Source organism: Somniosus microcephalus, chromosome 9 (assembly GCF_052327205.1).
Source record: "Somniosus microcephalus isolate GS21.2 chromosome 9, FLI_Smic_1.0, whole genome shotgun sequence".
NCBI lineage: Eukaryota > Metazoa > Chordata > Chondrichthyes > Squaliformes > Somniosidae > Somniosus > Somniosus microcephalus.
In genome coordinates, this window is record NC_140995.1 from 177,997,056 (window position 1) to 178,018,230 (window position 21,175).

Below are 21,175 nucleotides of genomic sequence, written 5' to 3' on the forward strand. Positions count from 1 at the left end.
AAATAGGAGCAAGAGTCGGCCATACGGTCCTTCGAGCCTGCTCCACCATTCAATAAGATCATGGCCGATCTTCTAGCTCAACTGCACCTTCTCGCACTATCCCCATAGCCCTTGATTCCCTTAAAATCTATCGATCTCTGTCTTGAATATACTCTGAGCATCCACAGCCCTCGGGTAGAGAATTCCAAAGATTCACCACCCTCTGAGGAAATTTCTCCTCATCTCAGTCCTAAATGGCCAAACATTTCTACTTTGACCTCGATAGGGCAAGCTCATCTGAGATCGTCGATGTGTGACAGAAATTCATGAGGTTGTCATGGGGAATTCCACAGAGAGGTGGCCTTTTAAAACTGGGAGAAGCTGTCTTGTGAATACAGCCTACTTTTGTAGTAAACTGAAATAATTATGAATATTAAGTAGCCTCCAATATCTCCTATGGCAGTAGTATGTGGTCATAATGCTGTGAAATTGTTATTTTATACCAGTTATAAACTGAACCTGTAGATGAATGTTTAAGTGTTCCAGTTTACTTAGGAAAAAAGACAAACACTGTACTATGTGCTCTGCTAGCGGATCACTAGTTTAGGACTGACTCAATTACTTTATGCAGAAAGATAAATTAAATTTGGCAAAATTAGCCTGGTGGGGGTAGGAAGAGATCATGTATAAGGTTAGCTTAATCCGTTGGAATGATTACCTACTCTACTAATGCAGAAATAGTCCCATATTATGCAAGGCTGTGAGGCTCTATGTTGACTAGCTGGGGAGCCCCGCGTTGCGAGGGCAATTTTGGGGCGCTTGGTCTCCCTGCCCCTGTGTGTCCCCCCTCTCCCTGTCATGTCCTCTCCCTGTCCTATCCCTCCCCTCCCCTGTCTCCCTCCCCTCCCCTGCTCCCCTCTGTCCCTCTCTCCGGCCCCTCCCCCTGCCTAGCGCCTGAGGTCCGGTGCCGTTGCGATAGCGGGAACGCTGAGCGGCGGCCGGGAGCGGGCTCTTGTGGGCGGCGCATGCGCGGTCAGTGCGGGCGGCGCAGGCAAGACCGCCGGCGTGCCCCGTTGCCGGGGTAACGGGGGCTGTGCGAATGCGTGCCGTCGTCAAGGCGGCCGCGCAACTGGCGGCCTCTTTTTTTAAAACTCATCAGCCCCTGCGATTTCCCGAGGCTCTATCTCCCCCCCCCCCCCCCCCCCCCCCCATTAAATTGTTATTTAATTCCCTAACACATCATTAAAATATTTACCTTACTTCCCTAACACACAGTGTGGGGGGAAAAAATTGTGAAAAATCAAGATGGCGGCCACTCACCTCAGTTCAGAAGGATAAGGCCCGCCCACCCACGCACCGATTGGTCGACCGGTCAGGTCACCGAAGCGTAGGATTGGTCAATCGTCGAGTCACTCGACACTCAACTGTAGGAAGGAACCCGCCGTCCGATTGGTCGACCTCGACGTCACACGGTCGCTAATGAGATGCTAATGAGCGGAAGGCTGAACGTTTTTCGGATACCGTGGGCGCGGTTTTTGTCCGGCCGAAACGTAAATACGCCTATGACCGGTACGGAATCGCAAGCTTTCTTTTGAGGCGACGCGCGCGTCGGTACGCTCTGTAACTTTCAAACGTATAGAGAACGGACAGACATCGGGACAGACAGAAGAGCCGCTTTATATATATATATAGATACATTGAGTAAAAGTAAGATACTTTTTCTCCTTAGGTTGAATCTGTTGTGGAATGTGCATCTAGACTCAAGATAATCAGTTCTGTCCTGGATGTGGTGACACTGAGGCCAATAATGACAGACGTGACCTGGAAAGAGCAACTTTATAGAATAAAAGCAGCTGCCACTGATTGGAATATCAAGCAACGTCTGCTGTTGGCTTGGGGTCTCGTACTTCGAGCAAATCACATCGCAGAGTCTGACACTGGTATGCTTCATTTTTAAAAAATCGAATGCACTAGAATATCTTAAATTAATGTTGCGCGCGAACAATTTAAAATCTAATCTCGGTATGATCAAGAAGTTGCATGCCCCATTCAACACCTAGTTTGATGTCCATTTAAAGGTGATGGAGTAGTTCTTGTGCCAGAGTAGGTTTTAAATGTGGATTCAAAGATCCAGGCAAGGAGATCGGCAAGGGTACAGAAAGGTACTGGGTGCTATTGTTGCTTTCTGGCTAATACTGATGGAGCTGTACTCTTTTTTTTTTCTATTTAAGAAGGGTAGTATGTTGTCTTTGGGTGAAAGAGTCTGTCGGAAGGTTGCACCCTTCAATTCATAGGGCCTCCCTTGAGATTCAGAGGAGTGCTTTTTTCGTGTTTGTTAGTGCGCCTGCTCCAAGAAGTGTTTGGTCCCAGAGCTGAGGCAATTTCTGCGCTGTGGGCCAGGAAAACTGGAGCTTCTACCTCCACTTCCACTTTTTATAATCTTTAAGAGGACTGAAGGTTTTTGCCTCGTCTGGAGCAGTGTCATAGAGTTATACAGCACGGATAGAGGCCCTTCGGCCCATCGTGTCCGCGCCGGCCATCAAGCCCTGTCTGATCTAATCCCATATTCCAGCATTTGGTCCGTAGCCTTGTATGCTATGGCATTTCAAGTGCTCATCCAAATGCTTCTTAAATGTTGTGAGGGTTCCTGCCTCCACAACCCTTTCAGGCAGTGAGTTCCAGACTCCAACCACCCTCTGGGTGAAAAAGTTTTTTCTCAAATCCCCTCTAAACCTCCCGCCCTTTACCTTGAATCTATGCCCCCTAGTTATTGACCCCTCTACTAAGGGGAAAAAGCTCCTCAGCATCCATCCTATCTATGCCCCTCATAATTTTGTACACCTCAATCATGTACCCCCTCAGCCTCCTCTGCTCCAAGGAAAACAAACCCAATCTGCCCAGTCTCTCTTCGTAGCTGAAGCGCTCCAGCCCCGGTAACATCCTGGTGAACCTCCTCTGCACCCTCTCCAATGCGATCACATCCTTCCTGTAGTGTGGCGACCAGAACTGCACACAGTATTCCAGCTGTGGCCTAACCAGTGTTTTATACAGTTCCATCATAACCTCCTTGCTCTTATATTCAATGCCTCAGCTAATGAAGGCAAGTATCCCATATGCCCCAAGGGGGGCACGGTGGCATAGTGGTTAGCACTGTCGCCTCACAGCGCCAGGGACCCGGGTTCAAATCTGGCCTCGAGCGACTGTCTGTGTGGAGTTTGCACATTCTCCCTGTGTCTGCGTGGGTTTCCTCCGGGTGCTCCGGTTTCCTCCCACAGTCCAAAGATGTGCAGGTTAGGTTGATTTGGCTGTGATAAATTGACCCTTAGTGTTAGGGGATTAAATACGTGGGGTTGTGGGGATGGGGTGGGATGTGTGTCGGTGCAGGCTCGATGGGCCGAAATGGCCTCTATCTGCACTGTAGATTCTGTGATGCCTTTTTTACCACCTTATCCACCTGTTCCGCCGCATTCAGGGATCTGTGTACTTGCACACCCAGATCCCTCTGACCCTCCGTCTTGCCTAGGGTCTTACCATTCATTGTGTATTCCCTTGCCTTGTTAGTCCCCCCAAAGTGCATCACCTCGCACTTTTCCGGGTTAAATTCCATTTGCCACTGTTCCGCCCATCTGACCAACCCATCTATATCGTCCTGCAGACTGAGGCTACCCTCCTCGCTATTTACCACCCTACCAATTTTTGTATCATCCGCGAACTTACTGATCATACCTTTTACATTCATATCCAAGTCATTAATGTAGACCACAAACAGCAAGGGACCCAGCACCGATCCCTGTGGTACCCCACTGGCCACAGGCTTCCAGTCACAAAAACAACCTTCGACCATCACCCTCTGCCTTCTGTCACTAAGCCAGTTTTGTATCCAATATGCCAAGGCACCCTGGATTCCATGGGCTCTTACCTTCTTGACCAGTCTCCTGTGCAGGACTTTATCGAAGGCCTTACTGAAATCCATATATACCACATCCACTGCGTTACCCTCATCCACACACCTAGTCACCCCCTCAAAAAATTCAATCAAATTAGTCAGACATGATCTTCCCTTGACAAAGCCATGTTGACTATCCCTGATTAATCCTTGCCTCTCCAAGTGGAGACAAATTTTGTCCCTCAGAATTTTTTCCAATAATTTTCCTACCACTGATGTTAGGCTCACTGGCCTGTAGTTCCCTGGTTTTTCCCTACTTCCCTTCTTGAATAATGGTACTACATTAGCGGTTCTCCAGTCCTCTGGCACATCCCCTGTGGCCAGAGAGGTCCTGAATATATGTGTTAGCGCCCCCGCAATCTCTTCCTTTGCCTCACACAGCAGCCTGGGATACATTTCATCCGGGCCTGGGGATTTATCCATTTTTAGGCCAGCTAAAACCGCCAATACCTCCTCCCTCTCGATGTGAATATGTTCAAGCATATCACAGTCCCCCCGCCCTATTTCTATGTCTACATCGTCCTTCTCCATAGTGAAAACAGATGCAAAAAATTCATTTAGAACCCCTCCTACATCTTCCGGCTCCACACACACATTGCCACTTTTGTCCCTAATGGGCCCTATTTTTTCCCTAGTTATCCTCTTACCCTTAATATACTTATAAAACATCTTAGGATTTTCCTTTATTTTGCTCGCCAGTGTTATTTCATGGCCCCTCCTTGATCTCCTAATTTCTTTTTTAAGTATCCCCCTGCACTTTTTGTACTCCTCTAGGGCTTCCTCCGTCTTTAGCCTTTTGTATCTGCCAAAAGCCCTCCTTTTTTTCCTAATCCATTCTCGTATATCCCCTGACATCCAAGGTTCCCTGTGGTTTTTGGAACCACCCTTGACCTTTACAGGAACATGTTGCCATTGTATGATCTCAATCTCCCTTCTGAAAGCCTCCCATTGCTCCGATGCGGATTTTCCTACAAGTAGCTGATCCCAGTCCATTTTGGCCAGATCCTGCCTTATCCTATTAAAATCGGCCTTCCCCCAATTTAGAACCTTTATTTCCGGCCCATCCCTGTCCTTTTCCATGACCACCTTAAATCTTACCATATTATGGTCACTGTCACCAAAGTGCTCACCTACTAGCACTTTTTCCACTTGGCCGGCCACATTCCCTAGAATTAGGTCCAGTACCGCCCCCTCTCTTGTAGGACTTTCTACATGCTGGCTCAAAAAGCTCTCCTGGATGCACTTTAAGAATTCTACACTCTCTGAGCCTTTCACACTCTGACTATCCCAGTTAATATTGGGGAAGTTGAAATCCCCCATTATTATTACCCTATTATTTGCACATTTCTCTCAGATTTGCCTACATATCTGTTCCTCTATCTCCCCCTGACTGTCTGGAGGCCTATAGTACACTCCCATCAAAGTGCTTGCCCCCTTTTTGTTTTTAAGCTCCACCCATATGGCCTCATTAGAGGAACCTGCTAATATATCATCCCTCCTTACTGCAGTAATTGACTCCTTAATTAATATTGCGACACCCCCTCCTCTTATACCTCCCCCTCTGTCTCGCCTGAAGATTCTGTACCCTGGAATATTGAGCTGCCAGTCTTGCCCCTCCCTCAACCATGTCACCGTGATAGCAACAATATCGTACTCCCATGTGTTTATCAACACCTTCAGTTCATCCACCTTATTTGCAAGACTCCTTGCATTAAAATAGATGCCATCCAGCCTTGCCCTTATATATTTGCCCTGACTACCAAGCTGACTTGTTTTTTTCTCTATAATTGGCAGCACATCACCCCCTATTTCAGCTCCCCTCTGTATCCCATCCCCCTGCCAAGTTAGGTTAAACGCCCCCCCCCCCCCCCCCCCAAACAGTGCTAGCAAACCTCCCCGCAAGGATATTTGTCCCGCTCTGGTTGTGTTTTGATACCCTTCATTCCAAAGGGGGTGATTAGGATAATACTGCAGATAATTTGGATATTGTGTTAAGATGACTGGCAGATAGCAATAGAACTCAAGGGTGTGTACTTCCCCTACATTACAAGTGATTACACTTCAAAAGTAACTCATTGGGCTGTCCTGACGTCATGAATAACACTTTTTATAAATGCAAGTTCTTTCTTTACTTTGGCATTCAAGAGCCCCACAACTTGCATCCGAGGCTTAATGTAGAGGAAGTTCATTGTCCATACAGGGCTCTTCCACTTGGCCTGACGTCTCCACCTAAGATGTCTGTTTGCAGTGGCAGCCTTCGTACTGCAGCAGGAAACTTGTTTAGATGAAAGTTTGTTTTTTTATTCATTCCTGGGATGTGGGTGCTGCTGGCACGGTCAGCATTTATTTCCCATCCCTAATTGCCCTTGAAGGTGGTGGTGAGCTGGCATAGTCTTCTACACTCCTCATTGATGAAAGATTCATGGGAACTTAAGACTGCAGCTGCTGTCCAGCTGGTTTTGAGTTTACTATTGAGATCAAGCTTCGTTATGGATCAAGATGAGTCTCCGCCATTGCAGGACCTAACCTTTACAGGGACCTGGTTTCACTCTTGGAACCACTAGATTGCTTCAACACCACTCAATTTGTATATTTCAACCTCTTGGTAGGATTTGGGCTCTTCATTATATATGAAGCCTGGAGTTGATGGTAGAAGTCATTTTAATAGCTAGTACAAGGTAGAATGCATTGGACCATTCTAACGTCATATGATGATCCCTACGGCACTTTTCATTGTCTGGTTCAACCAGGAGATGACATGCCTTAAGATAGTAGTCTGAATACAAATTTACTGAACAGACTGACTCGATTTACAGCACACTCTTTCTCACCGTGCTGACTGATGCCTCTTATAGTATTGGTCATATGTCTTCAAAGCATTCAGTCTTGAGTACTGTGGACGCAGCTCATGGATCTACCACTTTAAATGGCTTCAACGGCTGTTTACTGATGAGCTCTGCCTTTCACAGAATGGAATCATACTGGCTCGGATTTTGCGGTCAGTGGCGAAGTGATGGTGCTCGCCACTGACCTCTAAGAAAGCTGCCCACAAAGATGTAGCGATCTCTGTGGCGTGTATTTCACCTTTCCCGATGTTAATTTGATTCTGGCGCCAAGTCAGGGGGATCTCCAATGTTCCAGCAAGTGATGTCGTCATCAAGCGGGCTAGACAGCCAATCACATTGAAAAATTCTCAGACAGCAAACCAGCAAGTAAAATGCACAGATTATCCTTCACCACCTTTTATAAATTTTACAGCTGAAATATCAAAAACAAACTTAAAAAATAGGTTTGGAATTTTGTCATAATGGAAAAATTTTAGCCTATGTCTTAATTATTTAATCTGATGAAACTTGATGGTTTTCCAAAAAAAAGCCTATCTCTAATTTCCCTGTTGCCTTCTATAGTCAAAGGACTAAGGGGTGGTTCAGAATGATGTGTTAAAACAATGGGAGAGGAGAGATGCACTGCCTAGTGCCAAGACCTTGCATTTTTCCCCAAAGTTGGATGGGAGTGCTCATTTATACACGCTACATCACTACTTTTGTGAACTAGGAGCACTGTACCTGCAGTATGTCATCTAACAGTTTCTTCATTTTGTTCAGCTCTTTAAGCTTGCTTACTGTAACTCCTACGCTGAAGACCAGGACTATTCTAGGAAATATTGTCAACTTGTTTTTGTTATTAGTAGGTAGGCTGTGAGATTCAAGAGGCAAGAACCAGATAATTTCTGGACTTTATTTTACCCCCAGAGACACAACTCTCAAGTGGCCAATCAGTAATAATTCTCATTTATATAGCACTCCTCAGATGAAATAGTGGTCAGAGCACTTTACAAGTGAAAGAGGGTGAGGCCAAGCACAAAGTTTAGGAATGTAAATGGCTAAATCAAAGACATGGGTCAGAAATGTAGGTTTTTAAAGAGGTCTTTGAAGACAGGTGACAATGGTAGAGACTTGGCAAGTGAATTCCAGAAGACTGGTATATCATGGCTGAAAGGCTCGTTGATGAGGGGCAAGCAAGTCATCTGAATTCTGAGACTTCCTATATTTAAAAATAAATTAAATCCACACTACAAATGTTTTTTTGAAATGAATGATGCTCAATTAGCTGTTAATTTTAAATAGCTATGGCATAATGTACTTTGTTTTGTTACAGATGTATTGCAGTGTTTGGTAGACTCCCAAACTTCAGCGATGAAATCTCAGGGTCTTCTAAACTCCTCAGACTCCAAAGGCCTCGAGGCAGGCCTACCTCAGCTGGATGGAGCCTGTTTGACTCAGTTATCGAGCAGGGTTCAGCTGTGGCCTGCACTGGAGTATCTGGCATTACTCTGCAAGTTTAAAGTGCTGGCAGACCTGCTGGATCTATCATTAGTCTCTAGGTAAGCAAAAGAAAGAGAGTTTCTTAAATAGCTGCTAAACCTACTTCCCATTAACTGCTACAAACCAAAAGGCTGCAGGGAGGTAGAGGAAACTTGATGGTAAACCAGCCAATAGGGAATTTATTACCACAAGTACATCTTCCATAGTTCACGGTAAGTCAAATGATGCACTGGCCTTGATTTCCACTCCAGTTAAAATGGAGCGGGGCACTTGCCCACTCCTTCCCCTCTCCGATCTGGCCGGGTGGGGGGGTTCTTGCCCACTCCTTTCCCTCTCCGATCTGGCGGGGGGGGGGGGGGGGTACTTGCCCACTCCTTTCCCTCTCCGATCTGGCGGGGGGGGGGTTCTTGCCCACTCCTTTCCCTCTCCGATCTGGCCGGGGGGGGGGTTCTTGCCCACTCCTTTCCCTCTCCCATCTGGCGGGGGGGGGGGGGGTTCTCGCCCACTCCTTTCCCTCTCCGATCTGGTGGGGGGGGTCTTGCTCACTCCTTTCCCTCTCCGATCTGGGGGGGGGTCTTGCCCACTCCTTTCCCTCTCCGATCTGGCAGACTCAAATTTTAAATTGCAGGTAGCAAGGACTCCCACCCCAAGCTGATGGGTCCTCTTTAAATGTGCAATACGGGCTCCAATTACATTAAAAAAAAAATATGCAATAGCTTTTATCCTTCAATTGGAAAAACCCTTTAGGGGTTTAAATTGGAAATTATGGGCACTTGCAGCCCTCACAATCATATGATTTAGTAACATCTGAGTTGTGATTGCCTATAATTTCAAAGTTATAAATCAAATAGGACTTTCAAAATGGTGGATAAAAATGTTCTGCAGAGCACTGAAACTGACTTACTGTAAAGCATGGGAGATAATTTTTTTTGCTAGGATAATCTCCCTTCTATTTTTTTTAATTCTCTCTCCACTCCCATGTTTTTTCCTGGTTGTGCGTTTAGCTGTATTGAGACACAAGGTGGAAAACGTAATTCTACCCCTTCCTCACCACCCGCCCTGTCTTCCTCCTGGAGGGAAGCACCAACACTCACCATTAACTCAGTGACACCGCTTCACTCCCACTCTGATCTCTGTCCTCTGCCTCTTACACTGTTCCAATGCAGCTCAACATAAGCTCATCTTTCGATTAGGCACTTTACAGCCCTCTGGACTCAACATTGAGTTCAACAATTTCAAACGATAACCCCTGCCCCCATTTTTCATGCTGTATGATTTTTTCCATTCCCATTTGCAACATTTTATCTTTCCTGCCTCCTACAAAAGTACAGATTGTTCCTTCAATTCCTCTTCCCCCTTTCCCCCCCCCCCCCCCCCTGTCTCTGCACCTGCTTAATATCTGTTACATCTCCAGCTTTTTCCAGTTCTGATGAAGGGTCCCAGACCTGAAACGTTAACTCAGTTTCTCTCTCCATGGATGCTGCCTGGCCTGCTGAGTTTTTCCAGCCTTTTCTGTTATTACTAAAGTTCTACATGTGTTATCTCCAACAGCAGCAGGACTAAACCAGCTCGGCCAGTGGTGCGTGCTGAACTTCATCAGTTACTAACATTCTGCTTGAGATCAACTCCAGCTGCTCCTCGAGATCTTCGCGGATTCTGGTACTTGGCACAGGTTGATGAGGTGAGCACAGAAACAACTGGCCAAATTCCACTTTCAAACACTCTGATATAATTATGTTTTCTTATCTTTACCTGGGCATCAGAAGAAGCATTTTGTTTCACTTGATGGGACCGGTTGTCCTGGCCCTTTATGCAGTGTAGAAATGGTTCACATTGTAGTGCTGGATTTTTGAGAGGAGGGGGAACGGGGCGAGTGGGGGGGTTGGTGGGGGTGGGAAACGCACCTTTTTTGTGAGCATGAGCTTGGTGCTTTGTGTTACATTTGGAACTTTACTCTGCATCTGGCTGTACAATACCGGACCTGGAAGTTCTTGATGTCCGTGATTAGGTTCTGAGAAGTGTTAGTTCTCCCGCATTGATGTTTTGCATCTCACGGAAGAAAAGCCACACAAGTTTGAATACCTTTTTGTGTAAATATATCTGGATGATAACAGATAATTAAAATGGAGGCTGTTGGTCATTGAAGCACCCTTTGTTCTAATTAAAGGGTCGGACTCCTGCTAATAGTCACAGTACATCAGCACAGACATCCTGTGTTAGTTATGGAATGACCTGAATTGATTGGAGGGAAACATTGCCTCCTGTTTTAATTTGTTTTCCATCATATTGCTGCACTGTAGCCATAATGGAAAAGATTTCTAGTGTTATGAAGTAAATCAGTTACATAGGATATACAGCACAGAAACAGGCCATTCGGCTCAACCAGTCCATGCCGGTGTGCTCCACTCGAACCTCCTTCTGTCTTTCCTCGCCTAAATCTATCAGCATAACCCTCTATTCCCTTCTCCCTCATACGCTTATCTAACCGCCCCTTAAATGCATCTATACTATTCGCTTCAACCACTCCCTGTGGTAGCGAGTGCCACATTCTCACCACTCTTTACCCAAAGAAGTTTCTTCTGAATTCCCTATTGGATTTCTTGGTGACTATCTTATATTGATGGCCTCTAGTTTTGCTCTTCCCCACAAGTGGAAACATTCTGTATCCACTCTATCAAAACCTTTCATAATTTTAAAGACCTCTATTAGGTCACCCCTCAGCCTTCTCATTTCAAGAGAAAAAGAGACCCAGCCTGTTCATCCTTTCCTTATAGGTATACCCTCGCATTTCTGCTACCATCCTTGTAAATCTTCTCTGCACCCTCTCCAGTGCCTCTATATCCTTTTTATAATATGGCGACCAGAACTGTACACTGTACTCCACGTGTGGTCTAATCAAGGTTCAATACAGGTTTAGCATAACTTCCCTACTTTTCAATTCTAACCTTGACGATCTCGCAAATTTGGCTACCTGGCTGATTCACTTATCACCACAATATCCAGTTGAATAATTTTGAGTTTGGATCATCACTGTCCAGTTGGCATGTTATCTAGCAAATTAATTCTTGGAACTTCTAGTGTTCAAGGCATCCAGAGTGCTGTCTCTTACTGTCTAACCAATGTAACCCTGCCAGGTTAGTAAAAATGCTTCACTATATAGATTTAAATATATAGATATATATCTATATCTTTGGGCATGTGCACATAAACGATTTAGAGATTCAGCTTCTAAAATCTACTTGTGTTTCTCACATCCCAGCTCTCTCCTGAAGAATTAAATTTGCTGTGTTCAGAACTGATGTTGACTGTATTTGGAGCGTTCTGGACTAGTTCAGTGACAACAGATCCCGACTATTGGCTGACATGGAAACCCCCAGTGTCCATAGGAGATGACTACGTGATGGAAACTATTATTATGGACAAATCCTTAAAGGTTTGTTTCTTTCTTTTGTAAGTTAATTAACTTGTATGGGCATTAAGTTTATATTATTGCAGCTTATCAAAATGAATAGTGTGTGCACTGAGAGTTGGTAAGAGAATAGTTGTGCAAATGATGCTCATATTAAACCTGTAATTCCAAACTGTGTATTCAAGAGCAGCAATGTCTGACGATCAAGCCCTGGACTTAGGGAATGATGCCTATTATGTGAAGTGAACAACATCATCCTGTCCAAACATGATCATGGTGCTTTATCTTTACTCTTCCCCTGCAGCGTTTAACACGATTGATCACATGCTACCCCTCTGTTGCTCCACCCCTCCTTCACTTGATTTTGCTCTTCGCTGTCTGAATGTAGCCAAAGGATCTCCAACAACAGCTTCTCTTCCCATCTTGCACTATTGTCTCAAGTCCCTCAAGGATTCATCCTTTGCCTCCACTTGTTTCTTACCTACATGAAACCTCTTGGTGGCATCATCTTTCCAGGCACAAGGCCAGCGTTTACATGTTTGGTGACATCCAGTTCCACCTTGACCCTTGACTGACTCTATACTGTCTGATTGCTTGTCTGACTTCCAGTCATGGGCGAGTCTTGACTGCCTCCAGCTCAACAATGTGAAGACAAGCCATCGTTTTCAGCCTCCACTCCATTCCCCTACTTCCATCCCCTTTTCGGGCCACTTGCTTGTTTTGAACTAGACTGTTGGCAACCTCAGCATTTTGTTCAACCCTGTGCTTTGTTTCTGACCCCATATCCCCCCCCCCCCCCCCCCCCCCCATCACAAAGACCACCTACTTTAACCTCTGCAACTTTTCTGCTGCTGAAACCCTTGTATGTAACTGTCAGCTCCAGACTGTACAGTTATAATCTCCTTACCGATCGCCCAGCCTGCATCCTCCATGAATTCCAACTGTCCAGATCTCTGCTACACATCATGTCCCACTGACTCATCACACCAGTCCTTGCTGACCCACCTTGGCTCCTTGTCATTGGTTTCAAGTCTTCGACAGCCTTGCCCTCCTTGTGCACCCTTTCCTCGATTCACCCCACCATTAGCAGCAGAAACATCAGCTGCTGAGTCCCAACCTCTGGAATCCCTATTTCAACACTTCTGTCTCTCTACCACTTTCCTACATTTTTAACAAAAAAACCTTCTCAAAACCCTTCTCATTGCCCAAGCTTTTGATCGCCACTGCAAACCTCACATTTTCTGTTTTCCATATGCTGCCTTTGAAGCACCTTGTGTTATTTTATGTTCAAGACAAGACATAATGGCTTAGAAATTGCGGTCGGAGGCTTACCGCTGGAGTACGCCTCCGACTTGCGAAACAGTTCCAAAAGTACTTCCGGGCACCCAAGCTGCAAAGAGTTACGATCTCGGGCCTCCAGGCGGATGGCAGTGTAAAGGCCCACTGATCCCAGGGACGCAGGTGGTTTGGAAGCGTCCCTCGGATCACATGGGCCCGGTCCACCAATGACAAAGGAAGATTCCATTGCAATCACTTACGAAGGGAACCCCTAATGATATGCAATGGAATCCCCAAATAATTATAGTGTACAGAATTCTAATAATTCTACAATGTACTGAATTGCAATTTTATTCCTTCATTGCACCAACCTCAATAAAAATTAAATTTTTTGATAATTTTAATCTGGGCCAATATTTGCATAAACTCATTTAAAGTGTGCATAATTTTGGATTTTTAAATGTTTTATTTAAGCCTTATATACCCTCATGCTGATGCAAGCAAGCCCTACGCCTGCTTTTACCAGCTGTAAGAGTTGCGTGGGCAATTGCTGGGCAGCTGGACAAATAGCCCAACTCTGCGCCAGCAATACTCATTTCTCAGGCGGTTCAGATGATCTGTCGAGGTGTACCTTGACAGACGGCAAGATTTAGCGCATGCACAAATCTGGAGGTTGCGGGGCCTTTCAATTTCAGGCAGACACTGCAATGTCAGGGCCAATATATATAAAAAGTTGATCTGATGGAGCACCAGTGTGGTGGGATGTGGTGTTGTATCTGCAATCCTTTTGTGGGTTTCCTGATCTCCAGGTAGTGCATGGAATAGTGCTGACGGGGATTGCCTGGTGTCTTGGCTTTTTAAAAAATTGTTTATAGGATGTGGGTGTCGCTGGCAAGGCCAGCATTTATTGCCCACCCCTAATTGCCCTTGAAAAGGTGGTGGTGAGCCCCCTTTTTAAACCGCTGCAGTCCGTGTGGTGAAGGTACTCCCACAGTGCTGTTAGGGAGGGAGTTCCAGGATTTTTACCCAGCGACGATGAAGGGTTGGCAATATATTTCCAAGTCAAGATGGTGTGAGACTTGGAGGGGAACATGCAGGTGATGGTGTTCCCATGCGTCTGCCGCCCTTGTCCTTCTAGGTGGAAGAGGTCGTGGGCTTGGGAGGTGCTGCCGAAGAAGCCTTGGTGAGTTGCTGCAGTGCATCTTGTAGATGGTATACACTGCAGCCACGGTACGCCGGTGGTGGAGGGAGTTAATGTTTAAGGTGGTGGATGGCATGCCAATCAAGCGGACTGCTTTGTCCTGGATGGTGTCGAGCTTCTTGAGTGTTGTTGGAGCTGTACTCATCCAGGCAAGTGGAAAGTATTCCATCACCCTCCTTGCTTGTGCCTTGTAGATGGTGGAAAAGCTTTGGGGAGTCAGGAGGTTAGACGCTGCAGAATACCTAGCCTCTGACCTGCTCTTGTTGCCACAGTATTTATGTGGCTGGTCCAGTTAAGTTTCTGGTCAATGGTGACCCCCAGGATGTTGATGGTGAGGGATTTGGCGATGGAAATGCTGTTGAATGTCAAGGGGCGGTGGTTAGACTCTCGCTTGTTGGAAATAATCATTGCCTGGCACTTCTGTGGTGCGAATGTTACCCGCCACTTATCAGCCCAAGCCTGAACGTCGTCCAGGTCTTGTTGCATGCGGGCATGGACTGCTTCATTATCTGAGGAGTTGTGAATGGTGCTGAACACTGTGCAGTCATGAGCGAACATCCCCATTTCTGACCTTATGTTGGAGGGAAGGTCATTGATGAAGTAGCTGAAGATGGTTGGCCCTAGGACACTGCCCTGAGGAACTCCTGCAGCGATGTCCTGTGGCTGTGATGATTGACATTTAACCACCACAACCATCTTCCTTTGTGCTAGGTATGACTCCAGCCAATGGAGAGTTCCCCCCCCCCCCCCCCCGATTCCCATTGACTTCAGTTTTACTAGGGCTCCTTAATGCCACACTCGGTCAAATACTGCCTTGATGTCGAGGGCAGTCACTCTCGCCTCACCTCTGTAATTCAGCTCCTTTGTCCATGTTTGGACCAAGGCTGTAATGAGGCGGAATACAATTTTGCTGCTGCTGATGGCCCACATCACCTCATGGATGCCCAGTTTGGAGCTGCTAGATCTGTTCTGAATCTATCCCATTTAGCACGGTGGTAGTGCCACACAACGCGATGGAGAGTCTCCTCAGTGTGAAGATGGGACTTCGTCTCCACAATGACACTGCTACCAATACTGTCATGGACAGGTAGATTGGTGAGGATGAGGTCAAGTAGGTTTTACCCTCGTGTTGGTTCTCTCACCACATGTCGCAGGCCCAGACTGGCAGCTATATCCTTCAGGACTCTGCCAGCTCGGTCAGTAGTGGTGCTACTGAGCCACTCTTGGTGATGGACATTGAAGGCTGCAGATGGTGCGTTGTAGAGGGAGTGCAAGAAAGTGAAAACTGTCTTTTTAAACAGAAGGGAGCCTTGTGCAATAACAATATAATCAAATTGTAATGATTGCATGATAATTGAAACCAGTTTTTGCAAATGTGCTTATTGACCAGAGAGTGTTTTTGTTTTCCTCCGATAGGGGCCTGGCATTTTGTGTAGAGCTGTCCAGTCAAAATGTTTCTTCGAGATTCTGATCAACAGCAATCAAAGCACTTCTGGGGCTGTCGGTGGAATTGGTGTGGCGATGGCGTCCCAAGTGACTCTGGGAGAGTGGCTGGAGCGGACTCAACAATTACAGGAAGTCAGCTCGGCGTTGTGGACCAACATGGCTGTTGGTTCATTTGCAGAATTCAGGTATGTCACAGAAATAGCATCTTTACTTCTGACTCCTTTTACATCGGAAGAATTATTTGAAAATAACATGAGCGTTCCTATTATGGTTTCATTCATTCGGATATTTTCAAAGGTGCTTCAGCGCAAAGTTGATGAGAACAAATAACTGAACTGGGATGAAAATTTAATGTAAAAATAAATCTCCCACAATGGTTGGTGAGGGTGTGTCTCTGTTCCTTTTTAGATGAACTCCCAATCCCAGCTATGCCATTAGTGGAAGCCAGGTGCTTTCCTACAAGGAAGGGGGGGGGGGGGGGGAGTCAAAGGGAAAGTCGCCCCCGGAACACCCACTAGGGGGCATTAGGAGAAGCCAGACAGCTGGGAGTCGATTTTCATTAAGCTGTCGGGAAGGAGGTGGGACTACAACTTTTGGGTTTTAGTCCCGCCTACATCGATGTCCGGCTAATCCACGCGATTTGACCTCCTTGAACCCGCCCAGCGGGCTCAGCAGGCCAATTAAGGGCCACCTGGCAACAGGTGACGTCACAGACTGAAATTTCATCTGTTAAGAGTTTTTGACTGATGAAATATCAGTGTTTCACAGCTGTTTGAAGCTGTCAAACACTGACAGTCTGACTTCTAACCTGAGTCCTTCTACACAGACTCAGTTAGAACTGTCACCGGCACTGAAAGCTGAAGGCTGTCACTTTTGACAGATCGCAGCCATTTTGCTTTCAGTGCCGGCTGAGTGATGGACTCCCGACGCCTACAGGAAGAAAGGCTGTTAAGGTAAGTACAGGTAATTTAAACTTCTTTACACACTTTAGATACACCAAACACACTTACCTTTGCACTCATGCACCCATCACTCACCTGAACACCGACATCGCGACCCCTCCAAGTCCTCTAACCTGGCGTGGTTTGGAGCCGTCGGGAATCCCACACGACACCCCTCAAAATAGGGATTAGGCTAAAAACTGCCTGTTAACTACCTGTTAACAGGCAGTTAATTGGCACTAATCCCTTCCCACCTCCGGTGGGCGGGTACCCGTCTCCTCTGAAACTTGTGTGTAGGTGGGTTTTGGGCGGGATGGTGTCGGGACCCCCGAATTCGGGATTTTTGCCCCCAGCCCGCCTATAAGCCTGCCTCACGGCACACTGAAAATCTAGGCCCTGGTGTCCAGCCTGCTGCTTTAGTCACAGGATGTGCGTGGTGCAGAGAAATCATCCAGTGAGGGAATAGGAAATACATTTTTAAAATTCCTTCTTCCCTGGTCTGCATTGCTTCTTCTGACACTAACCTTATGCGCTTAGTTAACTTTCAGTTAAGGCTGGCTCGAGCATTGTTCTGACTTGCAATCTGAAATTAGCTGTAGAGGAAAGGTCTTGCTAACAGATGTGCAGTACAGCTTGAAATTTGCAACAAGATTCCAGTGGAAAATGAAGGGTGAAACGAGGTAAACTGCTAGGTTCTGATTGGCAGATTCTGATGCGGCTGCAAGCTCTGACCTTTTCATTGTTCTGTATTAGGGTGCTAGAGTGAATTGTAAATCCCCAGGGGGTTTAACTTTACAGGCATTGATAAATTCAAAGGTATATTTGTACATCAGTGTCACTTTTTAAAAAGTAACTTTATGCTTCACTGCTTCTCAACCGTCCGATGTGCCGCAAAAAATTAACAAACAACTTCAGTTTTGACTTTGTTGCCTTATTCCATGGAAGGAGAACATAAGAAATAGGAGCAGGAATAGGCCACTTGGCCCCTCGAGCCTGTTCAATAAGATCATGGCTGATTTAGGGCTCAAAGCCACTTCCCTGCCCGCTCCACATAACCCTTCACTCCTTTATCTTGCAAAAATTTGTCTATCTCCACCTTAAATGTATTTAATGACCCAGCCTCCACAGGTCTCTGGGGCAGAGAATTCCACAGATTTACGACCCTCCGAGAAAAAAGCTCGGTTCTAAAAGGGTAACCCTTTATTCTAAAACTGTGCCCCCGCATTCTAGATTTCCCCACGAGGGGGAAAACATCCTCTCTGCATCTACCTTGTCGTGCCCCCTCAATATCTTATGTTTCAATAAGATCACCTCTCATTCTTCGAAATTCCAATGAGTATAAGCCCAGCCTGCTCAACCTTTCCTCATAAGTCAACCCCCTCATCTCTGGAATTAACCTAGTGAAGTGTCTCTGAACTGCCTCCAATCCAAGTATATCCTTCCTTAAATAAGGAGACCAAAACTGTGCGCAGTACTCAAGGTGTGGTCTCACCAATACCCTGTACAGTTGTAGCAGGACTTCCCTGCTTTTATACTCCAACCCCTTTGAAATAAAGGCCAACATTCCATTTGCCCTTTTGATTACTTGCTGTACCTGCATGCTAACTTTTTGTGTTTCATGCACAAGGACCCTCCGGTCCCTCTGAAGTGTAGCATTTTGTAATCTCTCCATTTAAATAATTTGCTTTTTATTTTTCCTGCCAAAGTGTATAACCTTGCATTTTCCCATATTATACTCCATCTGCCAAATGGTTGCCCACTCACTTAGCCTGTTTATATCCCTTTGCAGATTCTTTGAGTCCTCTGCACAACTTGCTTTCCCACCCATCTTTGTATCATCCGCAAACTTGGCTACACTACGCTCGGTCCCTTCATCCAAGTCATTAATGTAGATTGTAAATAGTTGAGGCCCCAGCACTGATCCCTGTGGCACCCCACTAGTTACCGTTTGCCAACCAGAAAATGACCCATTTATCCCGACTCTCTGCTTTCTGTTAGTTAGTCAATTCTCTATCCATGCTAATATATTACCCCCAATTCCGTGAGCTCTTATGCAGTAACCTTTTATGTGGCACCTTATCGCATGCCTTCTGGAAATCCAAATACACCACATCCACTGGCTCACCCTTGTCCACCCTGCTCGTTACCTCCTCCAAGAACGCCAGCAAGTTTGTTAAACATGATTTCCCTTTCATAAAAACATGCTGACTCTGCTTGATAGCATTATGATTTTCCAAATGCCCTGCTACTACTTCCTTAATGAAGGACTCCAGCATTTTCCCAACGACAGATGTTAGGCTAACTGATCGATAGTTTCCTGCTTTCTGTCTCCCTCCTTTCTTAAATAAGAGTGTTACATTAGCGGTTTTCCAATCCGCTGGGACTTCTCCAGAGTCCAGGGAATTTTGGTATATTGCAACCAATGCATCCACTATCTCTGCAGCCACTTCTTTTAAGACCCTGGGATGCAGGCCATCTGGTCCAGGGGACTTGTCATCTTTTAGTCCCATTATTTTACTGAGTACTATTTTATTAGTGATAGTGATTGTTTTTAGTTCCCCACTCCCTGTGGCTCCTTGATTATCCATTATTGGGATGTTGTTAGTGTCTTCTACTGTGAAGACAGATGCAAAATATTTGTTCAGAGTCTCTGCCATTTCCCCATTCCCATTATTAATTCCCCAGTTTCATCCTCTAAGGGACCAATGTTTACTTTAGCTACCCTCTTCCTTTTTATATACCTGTAGAAGCTTACTATCTGTTTTAATGTTTCTTTCCAGCTTACTCTCATAATTCATCTTCACTCTTTATTTTTTTAGTCATCCTTTGCTGGTTTTTAAAAATTTCCCAATCCTCTGGCCTCCCACCAATCTTGGCAACATTGTATGCCTTCGTTTTCAATTTGACACCATCCTTTACTTCCTTAGTTAGCCACGGATGGTGCTCCCTTCTCTTAAAATCTTTCTTTCTCACTGGAATATATTTTTGTTGAGACTTATGAAATATCTCCTTAAATGTCCACCACTGCATTTCAACCCTTCAATATATTTTTCCAGCCCACTTTAGCCAGTTCTGCCCTCATGCCACTGTAATTGCCTTTGTTTAAGATCAGGACACTGGTTTGAGATACAACTTTCTCCCCCTCCAACTGAATTTCAAATTCAATCATGCTATGATCACTCTTTCCTAGAGGAGAGGGCCTATTAAGTACAGAAATAAAGTTTCTGGAATTGTTGGCTTTCTTTTTAGTTCATGTTGATTTGCACTAAGCCAATTTGTTGTAAAGATTGTGCTCTGTTACAGTGAGGATGACTTTGTTGGGGAATTGAACATCTGCTTCGCTCCCAATAATAAACTCGGGCAGAGCAGCTCCAAGTGTAGCTGCTCAATGTATCCTTGAGTTCCCTCTGCCTCAGTCCCCATAACCGTGTCCTTTTTGTCGCCAACTATTCAGAGGTCTCCAAGTGAAGTTGCCCAGTTTTTGCAGAATTGTAAACCATTTCATGGTGTGCATTTTTTTTTAATGTGAATTTTGTGCTGCAGGATGAGGGATGTGTTTTCAGATAATTATCCAGGGTCCTAATTGAAATTAGTTTCGGCTAGCGTACTTCTGTTCACAGTGGGCATAAGGAAGTAACATACTGTGTGGCACAGTGGGTTAGTGCGTTGTCCTTTTACTCTAGGACCCGTGTTGTAATTTAGCTCAGGATGATACAAAACCCAGTGCAAGTGTCATAACCCACTTCACCACTTGTTACTATTCGGGAAGCAGTGCAGATGTGGGACTGTTCACTGATCTAGATCATAGAATCATAGAATGGTTACAGCACGGAAGAAGGCCATTCGAGCCCGTGCTGACTCTCTGCGAGAGCACCTCAGCTAGTCCCACTCCCCCGCCCTTTCCCTGTAAGCTTTTTTACTACAGATACTTATCCAATTCCCTTTTGAAAGATAAGATTGAGTTTGCCTCCACCACCCTTTCTGGAAGTGCATTCCAGATCTTAACCACTCGCTACATTAAAAAGTTTTTTCTTATGTTGCCTTTCGTTCTTTTGCCACTCACCTTAAATCTGTGTCCTCTGGTTCTCGACCCTTCGGCCAATGGGAAGAGTTTCTCTCCATCTACTCTGTCCAGACCCCTCATGATTTTGAACACCTCTATCAAATCTCCTCTCGGTCTTCTCTGCTCCAAGGAGAACAGCCCCAGCTTCTCCAGTCTATTAACGTAACTGAAGTCCCTCATTCTTGGAATTATATTCTCAAATCTTTTCTGCACTTTCTAAGGCCTTCACATCCTTCCTAAAGTGCAGTGCCCAGAATTGGACACAGTACGCTAGTTGAGGCCAAAACCGTGTTTTATATGGGTTCTTCATAATTTCCACACTTTTGTACTCTATACTTCTATTTATGAAACCCAGGATCCCGTAAGCTTTTTTAACTGCTTTCTCAGCCTGCCCTGCCACCTTCAACGATTTGTGCACACATGCCCCCAGGTCTCTCTGTTCGTGCACCCCCTTTAGGATTGTACCCTTTATTTTATATGTCTTCTCCCCATTCTTTATACCAAAATGTATCACTTCACACTTTTTTGCATTAAATTTCATCTGTCACATGTCCACCCATTTCACCAGCCTGTCTGTCTTCCTGAAG

At 45.5% G+C, this 21,175-nt stretch overlaps 1 protein-coding gene across 1 annotated transcript in view; it reads left to right on the top strand.

Annotated features, from left to right (window-relative positions):
• mdn1 (midasin AAA ATPase 1) overlaps positions 1-21,175 on the top strand; it is a 197,742-nt gene that overhangs the window by 102,679 nt on the left and 73,888 nt on the right. The window contains exons 56-60 of the mRNA XM_085997622.1: positions 1,709-1,919; positions 8,084-8,309; positions 9,802-9,931; positions 11,510-11,683; positions 15,555-15,769. Of these exons, the coding sequence (XP_085853748.1) occupies positions 1,709-1,919; positions 8,084-8,309; positions 9,802-9,931; positions 11,510-11,683; positions 15,555-15,769 (956 nt within the window). The remainder of the gene's footprint in view (positions 1-1,708; positions 1,920-8,083; positions 8,310-9,801; positions 9,932-11,509; positions 11,684-15,554; positions 15,770-21,175) is intronic.